At 41.7% G+C, this 22,449-nt stretch overlaps 1 protein-coding gene across 1 annotated transcript; it reads right to left on the bottom strand.

The window, feature by feature from the left end:
* Positions 1 to 11,740: 11,740 nt before the first annotated feature.
* Positions 11,741 to 15,110, bottom strand: MEIG1 (meiosis/spermiogenesis associated 1). Its single transcript, XM_006906979.1, has 2 exons — positions 14,955 to 15,110; positions 11,741 to 12,078 (listed from the first exon to the last, which is right to left on the bottom strand). The coding sequence occupies exons 1-2, from the start codon at positions 15,090 to 15,092 to the stop codon at positions 11,950 to 11,952; spliced, it is 267 nt and encodes an 88-aa protein (XP_006907041.1). The 5' UTR covers positions 15,093 to 15,110; the 3' UTR covers positions 11,741 to 11,949.
* Positions 15,111 to 22,449: the final 7,339 nt, after the last annotated feature.

The following is a 22,449-nucleotide window of genomic DNA, read 5'->3' as shown; positions in this document are numbered from 1 at the left end:
TTCTGTGTCTGTTTTAAGGCCAGTCCCGTGCTGTTCTGATTATCGTAAATAAATCCTGGGGCTGTGTGCACAGCATGGTGACTGCAGTTAACAACACTGCACTGTGTGTTCAGAAGTTGCTTAGAGAGTAGATCTTAAAAGTTATGACAGGAAAAAAATTGTAACTATGTGAGGTGATGAATAACTAAACTTTTTGTGGTAATCATTTTGCAAAATCATTATGTTTGCCTTAAACTGATAAAACTGGAAAAAATAAAATCGGAATAATTTCATCCACAGATTTGCAAAAAATCAAAAACTTTGGCAATAACACCATTGCCAAGGATATAGAGCAACAGAAATTTTCATATATTGCTTTGGCAGTGTAAATCATTGTAGTTCTTTGGAGAACAATTTAGTGATATTTTGTATAGTTGAAGACGTTTGTACCCTACTATCCCCAAATTCTACTCTATGTAGACTTTCTTACACATGTATGCAAGAAGACATACATAAGACTGCTCATAGAAGCATCGTTAATAATAGCAAACAATGAAAATGACCTTAATGCCTATAGAGAGAAGTGTACGTGCATAAATTGTGTTATAGTCACACAACGGAATACTATACAATAGTTAATAATAAATGAAGTAGAAGTACACATATCCATATGATGGATCTCAAAGAAATAAATTTAGAAGAAAACAGCAAATTTCAGAGGAATGTTTACCATGATACATTTACATAAAGTTAGAAATATGCAAAATAATGCTATATCTTATTTAAGCCAGTATTTGAGGAGGACAGAAGGGAAGAGTGGATACAATTGGGAAAGGAGTACGTGGAGACTTAAATATTACTAATTTGTAATGTTTTATTCTTTAAGGGGATCAGTGGGCATGGTTAAGTTTGGGGTGTTATTCTTAAACATTTTTATATATAAACTATTTAAAACGGGTTTAAAGGAGCAGCCTTTAATTGTCTATATTGAACCATCAACTGTTGTCGAAAAACCTCATCTGAAAGTATTTCCAGTAATTTATAAAAATATACCTCTACATAAATATCAGGGCTCTCTTCTTCCAATGATTTTTTTGTTTTGTTTTGTTTCGTTTCGTTTTTTTGAGACCTGGCATCGGAGTGCGGGGACTATCGAGGAGAAAGGAGGGGGCTTGGAAAATATGAGGGAATAGAGAGGAGCAGTGGTGGGAAGACAGCACCTGCATGGCGACAAAGGCACCTTGCAAAGGGGAAATGTCTCTGGGAGGTCTGATGGCAAAATAAAGGAGGGGCTGAAGTTAAGAGACATGGTAATATCAGAGTCAGAAGCATACGGAACCCCCAACCATACAAATAAGATGCCATTTATTTTTTAAAGCTGCACTTTACCAGAGCAACGGAAGAGGGCAGTCTTGAGCCAAGAAAAAATAAGCAGTGAAACACCTTCGTCTCACCTGTTATTGCTGGTTAGGAACATCCAACACACGGAATCATAAACAGAAATAAATGTAACAGTCTGAATACAGAAAGTGTAAATCAAACTTTTTCAGCTAACGAAAATGCTTTTAAAAAAACTCGTAAAGCGGAAGAAAACTTAATACAACACTCTAACATGAATTAAATTTAATCAAACAAGAAATTAGAAAAATGAAAGAATACCATAACTCACAAATTTAAAATTCTGAGTATAAATAGACATTGCTAAAAGAGCTGACAGAATACTGGAAATAAACCGAATTAAAAGACAAATTATTTTAAAAATGACTAAAACGAAGTTGTCTGTGAGACAATAAATGGAAAGTATTTCATTGGATACAGAGAACAGAAATAAAAGCTAAGAGAAGAAAAAGAGAGAAAAGGTCCTAAAGGGAAGCAATACTCATAAAAGGCAGAATAAGTTCTAACATAGGAATAAATGAAGACTCTCAAGAAAGCTAAACAAAATAAAACACTCCAAAAGGACTATTTGAATTTATAATCCATGCAAATTTCCCTGAAATAAAATGTGAAACTATATATTGAAAGAACCTATCATATGCTTGGAAAAATTGACCCATAATAGTCAAGTTAAAATATTAACTATTAAGAGAGTAATTCATGTACAGTTGAAACCTATATTATTTTATTAACCAATATCGCCCCAATTATTTTAATAAAAATAAATTAAGAATTCACACAGCACTATCAGTCCAAATGAGGTCAAGTGGACAGGAAAAGCAAACATAATAAGGTAGATTCTATGGGTATGTACTGAACTTTGCCCTCTGAAATAGAGAATGCACTTTTCAGCAGTCATGGAACATTCATGAAAATTGACAATATCATATGGGCACAAGGAAAATCATAAGTTCTACAGAGTAAAAGTAAAACAAACACTGGTCTCTGTAAACAAACAATACAACCAAAAATTATAAATATGAACAATACATTTTAAAAAGTTCCTGTAACTGTTTTTTTTAAAAAACTCTCTGTTAAGTTTTGGGTCAAAAGGGAAATATAAAATAAAGTTACTGGAAAATTTTAAATGATTTTAAACCTGTACTCTGTGTCAGAATCCATGGGATACAATTAAAGTAGTGATCAGAGGAAAATTCATAGCCTTGCAAAATCATACCAAAATGAAAAAAAAAATGAATTCAATATCTCAACTCACAAATATAGCAAAAGAACAAATTAAACAGAGAGTAGAATGAAGGAAATAATAAATATAAATGATTAATGTGTTAGAAAGCAGGAAAATAGTAGAACTAATAAATAAAAAATTCCAATGATTGAGAAAATATCAAGAAAATAAACAAACCATTATAAACAAACCATTATAAAATTTAAGGAAAAAAGGAGAAAGTACAAATACACAAAATAAGCAGAAATAATCCTCAAACTTTTGGACAAAATCAAGTGAATCTACCAGTTTGCAATTGTTTTCAATTTGTCCTATCTGTGATTTGTTCCATTTTCTGTGTTTTCTCCTTTTCTTTTGAAAGAATTGAGTCCTTGGTAAAAAAAAAAAAAAGCATAGCAAATGGGTGACTTATTCAAAACTTATTGTTGTTTGTTTGTTTGTTTGTTTATTGAAGGGTCTAAAATAATTACTTGAACTCGATATTTCTTTAAAAAATTTCATATTTTCAAGAAGCCCTACTTCGATCTACTTAAATTATTTGCATTCTAATTAACAAAAAATATGTTAGGACAGAGTGGGTACAGGTTTTGCAGTACCTGAAGCCAGTGGAATTTGAGAGCACAGGGAGGTTCTTTAAGAAAAGGAATACAAAGTCATGAATACAAAATTAGGCATAGGACATTTGATCATTAGTTTCAAGGTCAACCCATTTTCTTTTGGGTTGGGGATGGGGGGTGAGATCTGCCTTTCACTTATTTAGAGAGGTGACAGTCTCAGTGGGACGCCTGATGGGGCACCTCCACTGCATGATGAACCCATGGCCAAGCTGCCATGTGAAAGTAGAGCCTGGGAGGGTGATGCCCACTGCTGCTGAGCCCGGGCAGTGAGCAGAAATTCTCTCACTCTTAGGCTCTCCCTCTCTCCCCATCTATCCAACCTCTTCTCTCCCCTGAGAAAGAATCAAAGACTAATAATAAAACCTGCTTCACCTAGAGCAGCCAGTCCTCCAGGTAGAAGCCTTCTACCTAAACTTGCCTTCTCTTTATCTCCTCTTTATTTTTGAGTTTAATAGTAGAATTCTAAAACTTTAGAGTTGAAAGTGACCAGAGAAATCACTTAATCCGCTATTATGACTTAGAAGACTATGAGAACAGAGACCTGGGTTCAAATCCTCACTACACCCCTATTGATGTGACATTAGGCAAATGACTTGAGTTCTTTAAAGTTACAATGTCCTCATCCATAAAACAAGGATAACAGTGTGTTCCCTACATTTGAGTTAAATGTATCAAAAATGCTTGGCATGGTTTTAGGTATACACTAAGCAAAAATAAATGCTACCTATGATTATCTGACAGTTGAAGAAATTGAGACTCAGAGACATTATGTCACTTGCCCAAGGTCCCCCAGCCAGTTAATGGCAAATCAGGAATTAGAACACAAATCCTGTTAATCCTAAAAGCTACTTCCCTACTTAACCCTTTCCCCATATTCTCAGCTTCAACATACAAGTGGACCACTAAGTGTCAGAAGGTGGAAAATATATCTGGGAAGCTCTGGGTTAGAGTCAAGGGCAAGAACCTCTTCTCCACTTCAGTGTATGAATTGAGCCTTCGCTTTCACCTCTACCCATCCACACGAGTGCTTCAGCCAAGTCATAGATTTACAATTCACTTTAAAATCACTACCGATTCAATACCATTTTCCAAAATGAGTTGTTAGTGACTTTTACAGTACCTTGCACTAGGAGCAGCGGCCACCAAATGAGTCTTCTGTGAGAAGTCCCTTTCGGTCTAATGAGGCGAACTAACAAAGGCAGAGTTAAGAAACACCTGGGCTTGGGGAAGACCAGGCTTCAGAGTGATGTACCTGGTCATGCCACCTTGGTCTCTTAGATTGTGAGTAGATGATGCCACCTGTTGTCCACTACCTCTGTGGGAGTAAAACCTCTGATCAGCCTTGGACACACAGAAGAGTGACCTGATTTCTTTTTAAATCTGTTGACTGTATTTACTGCGCCAACCCCTACATTTAAAAAAAAAAAAAAAGAGTTAGGAACAACATCACTGATATAATCCATGCTTGATTATCAGGAAGGGCTTCCCTTAACTGAACCTCCAGCTAATAACCGGGGAAAAAAAGATGCAACACTTTTAAATTCTAGCAACTAAACAACCCTGCAGGCAAATCAAGCAGAAAACACTTAGCATATCTAGAAAACTAGGACAGGATGCTTGTTTTTAAAATGTGAATGTCTTGGTTTTCTAAAGTCATTTTCTTTTAAATCTTAAGAGTTAGGAAGTCTAAGGTAGATTTCACTATTGTACCAAATTTCCACTCTTGTAAGCTGCAAATATTCAGAAAAGAGAAGAAAAATAATTAGCAAAAGGTCCGTCATTTGTCAAGCCTTGTTTCTTCACACCCTAGGAGCTCCTTGGACCCCAATAGGTAGTCATGTGGCTCTCAGAACTGTTCCCGAGAGCCAAGGTTGATTCTGCAAACTCCGCGATTTTTGGGTGCGGTGCAGGCACTGGAAGCCGCAGAAAGACTTGTGTAGATAGAGGAAGAAATTTCACAGAAGGCAGGCAGTCTGTCACTCAGAACCTTTTTTTTTTTTTTTTTTTTAAGTCATAATGGCCGAAAGCCATCAAAAACCCTCAGAAGAACCACCTGGATGACCCATTAGGTTTTCACTGACTGTGGGAATACTTCCTTCCTTGGTAATTGATAGAAAATACAGAAAAAGATGGCTACTTCTATCAAGGAGAATAGGCAGATGATGGCAATATGTATATTTTCTGTGTTTACAACTGTGGACTGTTATTGAGCACTCCAAAGCTTCAATTAAATGAGGCTAAATGCCTCCTGCTCTTTGCAATTGAAATGACTTTCTTTCTGAAGTCAGTTTATTTTAGACTTGGCACATCTTGAGATCAATTATACTTGAGAGGACTAAGCTTTTACCCAGTATTCAAATTTAGCGAACAGACATTTTCTGAAGGCCCATAATTAAAGTCCTGGGTTATTTTCAACATTGGAAATCCCTCCAGGTAAAATATATATTGACTCTGCCCTCAGAGAAAACTATCAGAAGCATCTGTTTGATTTGGATCCCAAAGGAGAGAACAGAAGGAATCAGGGATAGACAATATTCCAGAGGTAACAGCTTAGATTTTCCCAGAACTGATGCACAACAGCAGCCCAAGGATAAAGATGCACAGTGAATTCCAGGCAGAATAGATTAAAAAGAAAAAGATCTTCATATAGGTGCATTATAATAAAACTGCAAAACACAAAAAGAAATAAAGACAAAGGAAAAATATTAAAAGCCGCCAGGCAATGAAGAAGTGGGGATGGACTCCCAGTTAGATGAACAGCAATGTAAAAAGCTAGAAGAGATTGCAATGATACTGTCAGATGCTGAAGGGGAAATGTCAAATTAGAATTCTGAAAACAAATTTTAAGAAATGGAGCAACGAAACAAAACAAAACATTTTCAGACAAGTGAAAACAAAGTTTGTCATCAGGAGACGCTCTGAATGAAATTGTAAAGGAAATACTTTGGACAGAAAGTAACTCATCCCAGATGGAAGATTTGAGATGTGAGAAGGAATAAAAAAACGAACAGTGGTAAATGTGTGAGTAAATGTGAGTAAGTGTAAATGGACATTGAATGTATAAAATAATAATTGTAATAATAATAATTGTAATAATAATTGTCTCGTGGGCCTTAAAATATACATGGAATTAAACTAGACAAAAATAATGTATGTTAGGAGTGAGTAAAAGAAGAACCTTATATTATTTTTGAGGTTTTATTAAATGAAGTTTTAATAAATATGCATGTTTTAACTTGTAAAGCAATTCCTTAAAAGAACAAACATACCATAAATCACCCAAAGTGGAAGAGAGGACTATCTAGTTAGTCTAAGAGAAAAGAGAGAAAAGTAAAAAACAAACAAACAAACAAAAAAAAACAGGTAAAGCAGTAGAAAACACAAAGCAAGATTTAAACCCCCAATGTCAGTGATTGTATTTTATATTACATATTAATGGACTAAATTCTCTAGTTATAAAGCAAAATTGTCAAAATGGATTAAAAAGTAATTCAACTGTATATTGTGTCTATGAGGTATACCTAAGAAGATAGTACTCTTATGATTTTAAAATATTTTCAAAGGTAAAACAATCACTTTCTAGGCTCTGGAGTGGACACAGAGAAAACAGTCTCTGAAAGATGAGTAGCTACCCAACAGGCGTTGGAAAAGTGGGGCGTGGGTGACCTGAGAACAAGGCAGAAAGAACAGCATGTGCCATCACCCGGAGGAGAGGTGGTTGGTTCATGGTCAAAGGGGAAATGACAAGTGTTTATATATGGCCATGGACAGAGCATGGGGGAGCAGATGGCGAGAGAAAAAGCGAAGTACGTAGGGACAGGTTGTGAACGGTTGCTTTGTAAGCAAGAGATTTGAACTTGACCTTAACACGAACTCAATCTGAAGATTTTAGACTTGATATTTAGAATGATGAGAACCCACTGAAAGGTACAGTGACCAGAACTGCCTTTCAGAATGATGGCTGGAGCTACAAGGTCGGGCGAGACAAAAGTTTGGAGGCCGTTGTAATGATCTCCGACAAAAAGGACGGTGACCTGGCCAAATCGTGGTATGAGCAAACACTTAATACTTACGAAGGGCCAGGCATCGCTCTATGCTTTCATTTTTCACAATTAGGTAGGCACTCTTCACAAACATGATGAAGGCCTTATTATAGTCTGCATTTCGATGATGAAAAAACTGAGGCACAGTTAAGTGACTGACTGAAAGACCCATGTTGATAGGGAGCAGACCCAAGCGGTCTGGCTCTTAATCCCCACTGCATCCTGTCCTTGTGCTAAGGGGTTAAAGGAAAAGGGGGCGGATTCCACAGCTACTCGAGCCCCTGAAGTTGATGGGACTGGCGATTTATTACATATGGGGAGTTTGGAGGAGGGAGCAATCTGGCCGACTCCCAGCAGCTGGGCACATGACGGTGAAATACTGAAACGGGAAATGAGAGGAGGAGTGGATTGGGGGAAAGGCGATGTGCTAAAGTTTGAGGCGGACTGTGAGACCTTAAAGGGGAGATTTCCAGAGAGTTTTTGGCCACGAGGATCTGGACCTGAAAAGAGTATCTGGGAGTATTTGGGGGTGTCTGTATCGAGGGGAGGTTGGAGCTCAGGGACGAAATGAGGGGGCTGGGGTGTGGGGGCGGGGGAAAGAGCAGCGTCCTTAACTGGGGTGGGTCAGAGACTCCACCAAAAATCAATGTGTGCTGCGGACCTTCTTTGTAGCGGAAATGCCCATGCCCGTTTGTGTTGGTGCCCAGTGCCTTTCGGGGATGGAGGCTCTAGACTCCCTCCCCCACACCCCCTGTGGATTCACTGAGGGGCGATGTGTTTCAGGTTAAGAGTGACAGGGGAATGGGCTAGGGCAGAGCCTCGAGAATCACTGGCATTTAAACAGCAGGCAGAGAAAGAAGCTGCCAAGAAGGCCAGTGGGGAGGCTGGGACGGCAGGGGGAGAGGTGGACTAGTGGGCTCCTCAGCCTCGTGGGACTGGTTACATAGGCACGCTCTGCCTAGCACGTTCCCAAACTCCAGACTCTTAGAAAGAAAGCAGCGGAAACCGTATTTGTTTGTCCAAATAGATTCGGCGCAGGGAGCCACTCTTGCTGGGAGTGGTGGGTACGCTCCTGAAATTTGAGTTCTCAGGTGCCTGCTAGGGCCAATTTTGCAAGCTGGGCTTTCTAAGGATCGTAGATGATGCTTAGTCTTCTCTGCACACTCTCCCCAACCCTCCATCCTGTTACTTTTGACCACTTCTTCCACCACTCAAGGAGAAACACAACAGGAAGCCATATGATGTCATAACATATTCAAATTGTGCTAGGGTAGGCGTCCTGGGCAAGATGTTAGGTGTCCTAGTTCATAAAACCTTGTGACTTGGGAGCTGACTGGTTCGGGCATTGTTGGAAGGAGTATGGGTCTCAAGTAGTAAATTTGTTGATACCTTAGTGATCTTTGTAGAAGAAGAGCTTGCAACTTGGTTCACAGAGACGAGCTAGGTTGCCTGGTGAACCATGCTGTAATTTGTGCTTAACGGGCTGGCCAAGAGCCTGAGCCACTAGTAGTGCCCAGTCGGGGCAAGCACTTGTCTGAGATCCGTGGCAGTCAAGAGATGGCTGCACATTGGCTCTGAACCCTATAGAAAGCAAAAATCTAGGGCAATACTTTTCGACCTTACTTGCACGTTAAAATCACCCGGGGAATTTCTGCTTTTGCTTTTTTAAAACAAAAACCAATGCCCGTGTTCCATCCCCAGAGATTACGGTTTAATTGGAACGGGGTGGGGCTCAGGCGTCAGTATTTTCAAAGTCGCTTGTGATATTTCAGTGTGCCACTGGGTCTGAAAACCACTGATCTTGAACGAGTGCACAGCTAGTGAGCAGTTGCCAGCTGCTTGACAAGTGTCGCCATGCAGCTGAACAGAAGCGATCTCTCGGGAGTTAGATCCCTGGGCAAGAGAGTGTCCATTTGTCCCACTTCCTTGGAATGGGCCTGACCTGTAACGAAATGTTTTCCTGGGTCAAAAATGGTGCCATGATTGAAGCTCGCGCTGACTCCAAGACTGTGGCTGGTTGTTCGCTTCATCTGCTCTAGGTACGTGTGTTTTTCCTGTTGCTGCTGTAACAAATTGCCACAAGCTGAGTAGTGTAAAACACCACCAGTTTATTCTCTCGTAGTTCCAGAGGCCAGAAGTCTGAAATGGGTCTTGTTTGGTAAAACCGAGGAGTTAGCAGGGTTGCGTTCCTTCTGAAGTCTCCAGGGGGGAGAACCCATTTCCTCGCCTTTTCCAGTTTCTACGCCTGATATTCTTCAGCTTTTGGCTCCTTCATTGAAGCCCTCAGACCTCTCATCAACAGAAGTGATTACACTGTCCACACCTAGCTATTCCCTCATCTCGTTTTTTTTTTTTTTTTTTTAAATAGACATAACTCATTTTATTGTGCTTCGCTTTACTGTGCTTGACAGAAGTTGTACTTTTCACCAATTTGAGGCAAGACATTTTGAGTCAGTCGCTTTCTGGCGGTGGTTCGGGACCCACCGCAATCCCTCTGACGTCTGCCTGTACCTGAACTGGCTGCCCCTTTAAAGGGAGCAACCGGTTGCTACGGCCACGCCACCCTGAACATGCCGGATGGAAGCTAAGCAGGGTCGGGCCTGGTTGGTACTCGGAAGGGAGACCACCTAGGAAGACCAGGTGCTGCCGCGTAAAATAAATAAATAAATACATACAAAGGGAGCAACCGGAGGTTTAGCTGAGGGCGATTACATCCTGCAGCTGTCGCGAGCACCTTGTCCTCCGCCCAGTTCAGCGACTCCCCGGTTTTAGGCAGAGGTAAGCCTTGCTCTCGCTCGTTGCATCCTCTGTGCATGGAGGCGAGGGGCTCGCTCATTGCATCCTCTGTGCACGGAGGCGAGGGGCCACGCTTCGCTTCTCACGAGACCGTTGGCCGCCGGGCTCCGTTTCCCGCGTGCCCGCGCGGACAGTGTCTCATTGCCCGCGTTTCGCCGCCGCCAGCGCGCTCGGGCGCAAGAGAGAACGTGGCCCTGGAGACGCGACACGTTCGTTCGGCCTCTCCCGCTGCCTTTCTTGGACATGCACGGCCGTTCCCGTCTGGAACATGGGTTTTCCCGTGTTGCTTCTGACAGCCTGTGCGTTTAAGTGTTCGCTGGCGTATTTCACTTATAATTTCCTCTTTAAGGGTTTCCCTCTCGCCCTGCCCATGGTTTTGCCGTAAGGGCACAGACGCCCTGCGGTTCCAGCCTGTGGGTGAAGCACAGTGCTTCCCGCAGCCTTTGTGGGTGCACCGTGGTTCGTCGGGGTGCCAGCGCTGACGACGTTCGGCTGCTGATGTTGCTTCCTGCAACCTTCACAACTGCACACGTATTGTTTTTGCCGGTTTTCATGTTTGCTTTCGAAATGTTGAAGTTTGATCTTGTGTTGAATTTTTGATCACAGCCGGTAGCTGCACAGAAGGCTTTTCTGCAGCGTGAATCGGGGCTGGTGGCTCCGGTGGCAGTCCCTGACAAAGGCTTTGCCACACCCTTCACGGCACGAACAGTCTCTCTACTGTGCTCGCACGGGTGTGCATCTCACTGCTGGGCCTCGTGGTAATTGGTGCTGCAGTCGGGGGAGGAACAGATGAACCTGCTGGGGTGAGCAGAGTGTGGAGGGTGTCATGGTCAGGGATAACACAGCCTCGGGGATGGGCCAGCGACTCCAGGGTGCCCAAGGCCAGGTGCTCAGCTAGGGGCCGAGCCACCTGCGGGGAACCAGTGGCTCCAGGCAGACTGTATACCCAATTCCCAACTCCGTGTACTTCCGGGAACGCCCATCTTAAATTCTTTAACTTAATTACGTCTGCAAAGTTTCCTTTGCCATATAAGGCGCCACATTCGCAGGTTCCTTGGGTGAGAATGTGGATGTTTTGGAGGGTGATCCCAAGCAGTGTTGGGAAAGGCAGAGACAGTGTCACTGAGACTTGGGAGGACTTCCCTGGGGGACAAGGCTTCACGTATAAGGAGGTGATTCAGGTCAGAAGGAACCCCTGGCAGGTGTGGAGGGAGGGGCGGGGAAAGGAGGGGACCAACAGACAATGTTCCCAAGTCACATACAGCTACAGGTGACTGACTCTTAGTTCTGCTGGGAGAACTGGGTGCCAGGGTAGAGTACACAGCCAGGATGCATTCCACGAGAGATGCCAGATTGCTGGACATTTTAGACACCTCTTCCCCATCGGCCATGGGGAGAGGTCTGCTCCCAGGAGCCAACATCATCCCTTGGCATTTCCGGTCCGCTCAACAACAGGCTAAGGACCCCGGAGGCGAGTGAAAGCCCTCAGGCCACAAAATGCAGATCTGGCAGTTGGAAGTGATGGTCCTGAACAGTGGTCAAGGCCGGGGGGCGGGGCAGGTGGGCGGAGCAGTGACCTGTGCATAACTAGCATAACCAATGGATGGTTCCCAATGGGCTGTATCCCCCCCCCCCTGCATGGTGGTTATTTTATCACAGCTCAAATAGTCAAAAGAACAGGACCAAGGTACCACTTTAATGCTTCTGAAGTTATATTTTAGAACAGAACAGGATGATTAATAATTACCACATTTTATGGCTTTTGGGTTTCAGCACATTCAATTGAAGTCTGCATTTTGAATTATTTTGTAAAATGACAAACATTGACATGATGAAGAATGAAACAATGAAATCTTAAAAGATAATGACAAGTCGTACAAAGAACAAAGGCCTAGTAAGCGTAAATCTTCACTTTGTGGACTTCCTTGTCGTCACACTCCCTCTGTTTGTTGTAGTAATAGAAAGTATTGTCTCTTCTCTGAAGTTTCTTCACATATCCAGTCTCTGGCCAACGATCTACCTGCACATCACAAGCCAGAATACAAACACTGTCACGCTGGCTTCATTTTATACACTATTTTACGATCGAAGAGTTAAAAGTATGACAAAGAAACTTAAAGCATAAAATGTAAAAATGTTGCCGCTCCTAGTATTACCCACATCCAAATTCATCCTTTCACAGCAAAACAACTAATTTGGTGCCTCTCTCCAGATTCCAATTTCTACAATTAAACTTCTACTCAATAGGTAGAGAAAACATCCAAAATAATCTAAACTTTATTCTATGTTTATAAATGATTTTCAACGTAATTACTTCCTAACTTCTAAAAGTAATTCCCCAGGAGGAAATTAGGGCTAAGGCCAGACCCCATCCTGGAAACACCTAGAGCTGACTGTTGATGTCGCGACGGTGACTAAAGGAAACAGGTAAACTCGATATATTCAAAGGTCCATATGTATTTCCTCATGTCCATATTTCAAGTTCACTTTGAAACTCAGTGTTTAATGGACATTCGAGGTCATGAATATCATCTTCGGCGATCTTCTCTTACCTCTCCCACTATTCTTTCTCACACGTCACATCGGTTTGCTTACTTTATCGTTTGGCCTGATCTTATTTGGACATTTCCCCCGACTTCCTCTCCAGGTACATGTTATGCCTACTTAATCAGGTCCATGCGTTGCTGTCACTGGATATGTTTCTTCTGGATTTTGTGAGATGCACGCCTCTCTCGTGGTCAAAAACCTGTTATTCAGGTCTCATGGGCTGGAAAACCAAGTCCTATTCTTCAACACCATCTCATGGTTCCCGCTTAACCACAGCTTGCAAGTGGCATATGAATACAAAAGAATACATGTCCTAGATTACTGACAGCACGTTTTCATTCTCTTCTGTCGTCTCAGTTATTTGAGAATCAGCAAAATAGGTGGCAGCATATCTGATAAACCTTGGCAGGCTCTCTGACATCTATAGTATGGAAAAAAGTCAGGCTTTCTATCACTTATGTTGAGCTTGCCTTTCGTAGCTTCTACTGCTCTCAGCAGAGAAAGGAAGGTGTTCTCAAGACATCATTACAGCTCTCTTCCTCTTGGGGCCAGTGGCAGGTTCCCTTTCGTTGGCTGGGGTCTCCAACGCCATCTCATGCAGTGAGGAAACATTCGTCCAACTGCTGCTGCTTCAGAAAACACATGACCACTTCCTATGGGATAAAGAGCCTTCAAGCAGCTATATGGCTTCTGCACTCATCGACCTCTAGACAGTTTTCTTTTTATACCTCTTTGCTATTTCATAATTTTTTCTTCTTGGATTTTTACTTGATCGCTCTCATTTAGTTGAGGAGACCTCCACTCCTGAGACCCTGGTGGCCCCGAGCGGTATGGTCTTCAAGTTTAGCTGTCCACGGGCAGGGAGATAAGTCAGCACTGATATTGCCCATAAGGGCGGAGTGCCCCAGCTCAGAACAAAGAACTTCACTCACACCCTTCAGGCCACTGTCCACTGAGACATGCCACTCAAGGCAAGCCTGCAGTTTCCACCCTGCCCATCCTTTGAGGCCCACCGCGAATGTTCGTGCTGTGTTTTCTCCATTTAAAAGCCATAGATGACACACTAGTGAAGGGTACCTTTTGCTAACAGGGTCAAGAAAATGTTAGCAGGTGTCAGAAGATGACTAGGGTTGGCCCTCTGTATCCGTGGGTCTGTCCTCTGCAGATCCAACCCATTGCAGATCGAAAATATTTTTAAAAATCCAGTTAAGTTCCAAAAAGCAAAACTTGAAGTTGCCACATGCCAAGCATTAGGCTGAATCCACATGAATGAAGCGATGTGTAGGCATACCCTACTTTAGCCTACATGCAAATGTAGGTCATATGGAAATACTACGCCATTTTATGTAAGGGCCTTGAGCACCTGCAGATTTTGGTATCTGTGAGCGGGGATGGGTCATGGAACTAACCCCCAAGGATACTGAGGGAGGACTGCAGATGAAAATCAGTCATAAAATCTCCATTGAATCAGTGTTTTTAGCTTCATTCCTCACCAACCCTACTAATGTCTGTTAAATTAAAGAGTCTATTGCATTTTAGCTCTGTAATATCATCATTCCTTTTCTTGTCTTTTTAAAAGAAATATTAAGTAGAGATCAAAGAGTTGAATGAAGAAGAGAATATAGAGATCTGAAAAACCCAGAGATAAATTAGTCTCTGGAAAAATGGTAAATACTAAAAAAAAAATGAAAATAAAAAATCAAGTTAATAATTTGTTGTAACCCCAAATCTAAACATTAAAACATTTACAAATACTATGTCATATTCTATAATATTCTTAAAAACTCAATCTTCTAGTTTCTAGTAGAATAGATGATTTTTTGAAAAAAATCACATTCTAAACTGGTTGCCATGTCTAGATTTTGATGTTTTCTTTGTAAAGCAAAATCATGTCTCTAATCTCTCAACTGGAATGCACAACCAAAGTCAGGAATTGTTCTCTAATTTTTTTGTCACTTATAATCTCCATAATAAATAGAATTTAACCCTTTTATAATTTATGGTCAAAATAAAAGAGAAACTATAAAGAAATAATAGTTACGCAACAAACTGAGTATCCAATAATAGAATTGCCTAAGTGAGGGAAAAAAGATTCTGCTTTTATGGTTTACCATAAGAGATTCAATAAAAGCTGGAAAATTCTTAATATTTCCATGGTGAGGGACCACCTCTTTCTCCACTCTGCCTGAAAATCTCTCTTCTGGCCTTGGTCTCCTTCCTCATCAATTAAATGAGAGAGTTGGAGTAGAATTCCCTGTTAGTTATTTTCAGGCTCTTTGTCTTATTTTGATCCTTTACATCGTCTAACAAACTCATTGTGAGTTCAGGTTTGTAGGACATAAATCTTACCATAGAAACTTGTTTCACTTGTTTATATTCAATTTCATCCCGATACCCTGCTTGTTGAAATCTGTACAGATTTTCTATCTCTTCCGACCATTTTTTGGCACGACTGATTGATTTTGGTTTCACGTCAGAACTAGCCATGGTTACAGACGTCTTGTTACCAATTAATTCTGAAAGATATTAAAGTGAAATTAATAGAGGACATAATAGTGACAATTTGAAAGTCCCTTTAAGAATAAACAAAATTAGCATTTAAAAATAGAGAGTTGAGAATCCTATTCAATATATTAAACTTTAAACATCCAGTTCCGAGATTGAGAAGGAGTCGCGTTCTATTTTGGAAAAAAATAAACCCCGAAAGGTACATAGAGAACTGTTGATTTATTCATCAAATAAAATAGCATTCAGAGTTATGGAGTGCAGTCCGAAAGGCCGGAAACTAATTCTGGCAATAGTTATTCTAGGCAATAATAGTTGACACATTTCTGAAATCACACCCATTTTTAACTGCTTGGCAGATTGGCAAAATATCCCACTACCGTTCCATTTGATTATGTTCAAAACTACATCTTTTTTTTCCTTCCTAAAAAGAAAACGTAAGGTTTCTCTTCTCACGCTCTTCTATTTCCCCTCGCTGGAAGCAGAGGTTTCTTTCCTCTCATAATAGATCTGATAACCAAGATGGCTACTAAGTGACTAAGGGGCGGGGAGCATCTACAGCGTGGAGATGCTGGACAAAGGGATGATTCATGTACTAGGTGTGAGGGAGCCTCTGGCACCTGATTTCATCATGCTACTCAGATGGGCACACATTTAAAATGGACGATTTCTTCATTCTCGAACTTTCCATGGAATATTTTCCCATGGTTGACTATGGGTAACTGAAACCATGGAAAATGAAACTGCAGATAAGTGGGGACAACTGTGTGCGTCTGTGTGCTCTCAGTTCAGGTACTCAGAAAAGCAGACGCCAAGGTAGAGTACCAGAATTTATCCGGGGTAAAGCTTATGAAACATAAAGAAAGAAGGAGCAGGAGTCTGAGGGAAAAGCTTTTATACCATGATGCATGCCTGACACCTGGGGATGGAAAAGGAGAAGGTAGAATTGGGGCGAAAGAGCTCCAGAGGCCAGTGGGGAAATCCAGCATGAAGAATGCCTGTGGAGGACCCTTGCTCTAGGCAACACTGGTCGGGCCTAGTACGGCCACCAGTTTCCGTCGTTGACTGGGAGCGACTGGGGGCCTGCTTGACCTCAGCTCAGTTTGAACTCCGGTTGGATCTCAAAGGCAGAGGGGAGTCAAATGACTGCAGGGAGCAGCAGCTTCTCTCTGTGGAGAAGTGCTCCTCCGCCTCCGTGGCTGCTCGTCTAACTTGCTAAAATGTTGAATTCTTCCGAGCCACAGATAAAGTCATAGGCTATTTTTATTTTCGGCATATATTATTGTCCCTGAAACTCAGTAAGTGCTTGACAAATGCTTGGTGAAATGAGATTTTTAAATGCAATATGGCGAGTTAGGCATTATAGATGCAAAATGTATATAAACATGTTATTCGATCATATAAATCTTATGAAAATATAAATGACACTGTTAGGTCACAAAACTTGGGTGACACAGGAAAAGGTACTAACAGAAATTGCTCCAGGAGGCCTGGCAAATTCCATATTCCCAAAGACACCTCAATAATAGACTTTAGTTATAGCTCCACAGAAATCAATTTACAAATGTGTTTGGCCCAAGCTCGGATAACTAGTGAGGCTGAGGATGATAGATACAAAGTTAAGATCTAAGAGTACTGAGCGTGCAACTATGTTTGCAATCACATGGTACATCCTGCAACTCTGAAATTGACAAGATCTGATGTGATCCTTGCTCATTCAAACTTAGCATGTGCAACTGTGTGTCCGCTGATAGATCTCATTTGAGGGTGCTATAAGCTCACACATCCATCTATCATTTAACAATGCTTCTATTTCTCTGTCGTCTATTCTAACCTAGCTGACTTCTTTGTTTATTTAGATAGTTAAATCATTTGATTTTCCCGAGTGGTATCTGTGTATGGCTCCTTTCATCAATCTAAGCCTATTATTAACATTTTCAATATGGCACTTTATGCAGATTGGTGGCAACAGTGGGACTGAGGCAGAAATTCTGAGACCTGTCATGGCTATATCTCTGAGGAGAAAGTTCTGGGATAATAGAAAGCAGGGGAATGAAACTGCGATGCCTAGTTGCTCTGCTGACGCTCTATGATTTGAGATGACAAAGACCTCAATGCAAGTGACATAGGTAAAATTTTTCAGTGAAGAATGAGTAATATGCCACTAACTCTCAAAGGTCTGGCCGTCTGGGTAAAAACTAATAATAAAAACTTACAATGGCCAAGTAATTCCGACACAGAGACAAGGGACTCTTTAAAACAGGGAGTGATAGGAAGTGGAGGTAAAAAGCAAAGGTTACAATTAACATACAGATTTTTACCACATTGGGAGTCATGATGGGCTGAGGCAGTCAGTGGTTGCTTGAAGAAAGAGGTGAGTTTGAATCTAGTTCTTAAAGAAAAGGCATAAATAATGGGGCAGGCATTGCAAGAGAGCATTATGACAAAAAAGGATTACAGAAATAGAAGTGTACCATGTTCTAGGTAAATTATTTGTTCATTTATGTATTTATATCTTGCCTTGTTGCAAAAAGGGTTTGGGCAGATTGTTGGGATACTATACTGAAAACAAATTGTGTAGGACCTTTCATTTTAGACAATAGAATTTAATTATTCCATGAAGGATGAAGCGTGTCAGTCAGAATTGTGTGATAAATTTCCATCTTTTAGCAAAATGTAGAATTATGATTGGACATGAAGATTTTTGTGTGTGTGTGTGTGTGTGTGTGTGTACACTCATATGCAGATGCCCAATTAATTTCTAAGGAGTACCTTTAGGAGGGATGAACATCTTTTCAGTCTGTACCACAAGTAAGGCAAATATATTTTGCCTTATGTGTGCATCTATGGCACAGTTGTTTCATCTTATGTTGTAACTTGTGAGACTTATAAAAAGCTACATATAAAAGAGAAGGCTAAAGAGAGTGGGCAGCAGACCAACAGCATGATGTCAAACACACGAGTCTACTTGCGGGGCATCTAACTGGGGCAAAGGGATCTTAAGGAACTATACTAAGGGACAACTAAGAGAGCACACCTTCCTAAACTACACTGATAATCCATTGTCCTTATCCAACTGGTACTCCCTAAATCTTTTATGCCTCAGAAGCAAGCAGTTGGCATGGGTACGTAATTTCATCATTGTTTTTCAATAGCTCAAACTCAGAGAGTATACATGAAGAGTTCAATTATAAAATCATTGGCATGTCCAGGCAAGAGTAAATGGGGGAAGAGGGGAGAACTGGAAATAGAAGAAAAGAAATACAAGATATATCACGAAGAGTTGGCAGGATCTGGCAACCGATTAGATGTGGGGGGAAATGCTATATTTACTAAAAGCAGAAAGTATGCTACATTCAGTTGAACTACTGGGGAAATTGCCATTTTTCTCCTCAGTAGAAATACACCTCTTTTAGATACATCAAGCATTTCAAAACTTCTTCACAAAAAGCTAAAGGGAACATGAATGCATTTCACTGTAATAGCAACGTTAGTGGCTACTATAACTATATAGTGGTGGTGCAAATTCCTCGTTTCTTTTATAACTTACTACTTATTAAAAACACAGAATGTAACTAAAATTAGGAAAGGTCAACTTAATACTAATTCTGCTAGTAACATTCAGCACTTTGAAATTTACTGGTTTTACTGACAGCGATGGCAAAAAAAAATAATTGATATAAAATACATTCTATCTCTATACTACTAAGCCGTATCTGCAGAAACAGGAAATGGCAATGTCTGACTTTCTAGTTTGTAAAAATCAAATTTCGTTAGGGCTTATATGGGCATTAAAAAAAAATAAAACCACCAATATCAAACCCTGGACAATCTAAGGTTCTAATCTGATCTAACAGTAGAACCTTTTGATCTAGCCAGCCCTCTCAAACTCCCTTCTTTGCAAAACCCCTTTTCATCTCTTCTGCTCTAAAAAGTGCTTTTACTTTTAGTGGCATTAAAACCCTAAGAGCATTAGTATCTCTAATCTTCCATTTCTTTCCCCATTTTATTTTTTCTGTTCCTAGACACAGCAGGATATGGCAGAGGCGCCCGTTAACTAGCCTGTAACCTTGGTCAAGTCAGTTAACATCCCTGGGCCTCAGTTCCTTTCCAAAGTTTTTGCATGTTCAGTTGAAAAAAACAATATTGGTTCCCCAAATAGGCCTTCGTGGTCCAGGGTACGGGTGTGCTAACCTGCATTTGTGCAGGACAAAAATCCCTCCATTCCGGCCCGCACAACTAAACATCCCTTCTCCGGTCCCTTAAACATTTTTCTTTTTTTTTCTGCCAGAAACCACCAGTTGTGTCTGTAAAGTAAATCCTGTCTAGAGAAGGCTGAGGCAGAGAAGGTATTCTAAAAACTGGGGGCCCAATGACTGGCCCAGGGAACGATCTCTTAAAGAAGCCCCCAGAATCGCAGCCCCTAAAGCCGAAGGGGGCAAGGGGTGGCTGGGAAAATACTGGAGAATCAGACTCTGAAACTCAACAGGGACTAAATAAAGTCCTTCCCTGGAAGAGAAGAAGGTAACGTCAAACCAGAAGCAGGTAGGACGAATCTCTGAACAGGCGATGGAGAGCAGGGGCGGAAGGGGCGGGGCCTGGGCTTCCGGGGCGGGGCCCAGGCGGGCGCAGGGGCGGGGCGAGCAGGGCCGGCCCTTCAGCTGCAGTCCACCCAGCCCTGGTCCGGCTCTCTGCGGTTACCCAAGCTCAGCCGACCTGGAGAGGCTGGGGCGGCCCGCCCGGGAGCTCGTAAGAGAGCGCGGAGGTGCTCGTGTTCTCCGCTAGGGGCCCTGGGCGGGGCAGCGAGAGGCCAACTGTCACGGCCTGGGAGACCTTTGAGTCTCCTAGCAACGTGTGGCTTCCTCTGGAGCGCCCAGCTCGAGATGCCCTGAGAACGGGCTTGTGTGCGCATGCCCAAGGGAATGGAGGCCGACCCCAGAGAGGGAGGGAGCCTTGAAAGGGTTCATTCCTAAGAAAAGATGGAGAGTGAAAAATGTTATCTGTTGCGTCTTCATCCCCAGACAGAATTCCCTAAAAAAGTGGATCGAGGAATAGAGACCACTGGCAATTTTTGTCCCTGATAGTAAATATCTCCCACTGTCCCACCTCCCTTCTCATTTTGTTGGGATTAAATGAACCAGTCTCCCTGGGGTTGAGCATAATGTCTGACAACGAGTAAACCTGCAATAAAGCACATCTCGAACATTATTTTTTAATATTATCTTCATTATTATATTTTAAACGGTCTGTTTACTTAATACTCCCATATTTTCCTCCGATTTCTAGATCTCTCTCTAAACTCTAGACTTGTATACCCAACTTGGTTATCCAAAACAACCCCCCTAAACACTCTCACCCCCTTACCTGCTTCTTCCACAGTCTTCTCCTTTCAGCAGGTGGTCCCAGAATCTACTCTTCCGCTTACCTCCATATCTATCCATCAGCCTAACCTGTTGACTTTACCACTTAAGTCCAAGCTGTCATCATTTCATCCCCTCTGGTGAATGAGTCTCTCTTGTCCCCCATAGTCTATTCTCAACAGAACAATCAGTGGAGTCCCTTTAAAACATAGTCAAATCAAGGCACTCCTCTGCTCACAATTCTGCAATGGCTGCCCACCTTTCATGGTAAAAAACAGCCTTACAAGATGGGCACACAAAGCCTCCTTCTTTGCTCTGCAGCTGTGGATCGCTCAGCTCCAGCCACACTGGCCTCCCGGCTGTTCCTGCCTAGCTCCCACATTGCCACCTTGTTTGCAGCTGCCCCCTCTGCCTAGAATGGTCTTCTGTCAGTTATCCCTTTGACTAACTTCCTCATATTCAAGTCTTTGTTAATATCTCAACTTGCTCATCTCCATCCCTTTGTCTCGTTCTTCTATCATGGTCTTTATCCCCCTTACTATGTTTTAATGTGTTTTTCGTAGCATTCATTACCTTCTAATATACTATCTAAATTGCTTATTTCCTAATTTTATTGTTTACCTTCTGCTGGAATGTAATTCCATAAAGACAGAGGTCTTGTTAACTAAACTACTAGGACAGTGCCTAGTATACAGTAGGTGCTAAAACAATGTATATCGAATGAATATGTTCCACCACCACCATCCCCACGAGTGCCACTATGACACTGTGGAAGCACTATAGTATCGTCACTAGGAGCATGTTGTCTGTCGCGTGACCCTGGATTTGATGCTAGCTTCTAATACAAGCAATGTGACCTTGCACAAACTACTTAATCAGTTTCCTTAACTATAAAGTGAAGACAAAAACTGTACCTATCTGAAGGAGTTGTGAAGATAAAATAGTAAATACAAACTGTTTAGGAAAGCATCTGGAACTATATCAATGGTAAATAGTGTTATTTCCACTAGATTATGCACTCATTACCACATGATTTTTCTCTGCTTTGCTACTATGTGCCAGATACTGTTCTAGATACTAAAGATACTGCTGTATCTTTAGTATCTAGAACAGTATCTGGCACATAGTAGATGATCAGGGACTAGTAAAGATACAGCAGTATCTTTAGTATCTAGAACAGTATCTGGCACATAGTAGATGATCAGGGACTATTTGTTGAGTGAATAAGTGAATCCACACCATTATACTTCCTGGAGTATTACACCAACTTTCTACTCAGACTCCCTGTCCCAGTCTGCCTGGGTGTCTTTCTAAACTCAAATCCAATGGTTCTTCTCAAACTTTAGGATCTGTCAGAATCTCCTGGAAGGTGTATTAATACAGATTGCTGTCCCTACACCCACATTTGCTGATTTAGTAGGTCTGGGCTAGGGTAGAGAATTTTCATTTCTAACAGGTTCCCAAATACTGTTTGCGATGCTCTTCCAGGGTCCACACTTTGAGAAATACTGTTCTACTTGTCATTCTCTTTCTTCTTTCAAACCACTCAGGCTTCTTACTGCTGCTAAGGTCAAAGTTTAAACTCTTTGGCTTGGTGTACACGCCCTCATGGACTGGTCCCTTCTTAGCTGATTTAGCCTTAGACTTCCCCTGTGAAGTTCCTCTTATTTTACCCCCTTTGAGCCCAACGCTGTGGTTAAAAGGAACTATTTGCAGTGTCCAGACTGAATAAAAGCTCATTCCTGAGACTTCCCCTGTTCTTGGGCCTGGAAGCCAGACTCAGATTCACCTTCTCTGCTCAGTTTTTCCGATGGTCCCTTTGTCCTTGCAGAGCTGAGATCTCTCCTTGGTCTCCATACTACACCCTGAGCATTCTTCCATTAGAGGACTGTAAACCTCTTTTCCCCATGTGCTTCTCTTTATGACAGATTGTGAGCTCTTGGTATGCTATGGCTGCTTTCTTTATTACTTCTAGGTTC

Source organism: Pteropus alecto, unplaced genomic scaffold (genome assembly GCF_000325575.1).
Source record: "Pteropus alecto unplaced genomic scaffold, ASM32557v1 scaffold11, whole genome shotgun sequence".
Taxonomy (NCBI): Eukaryota; Metazoa; Chordata; class Mammalia; order Chiroptera; family Pteropodidae; genus Pteropus; species Pteropus alecto.
The sequence above is the reverse complement of the archived record's forward strand: the minus strand, read 5'-3'. Positions and strand labels throughout refer to the sequence as shown.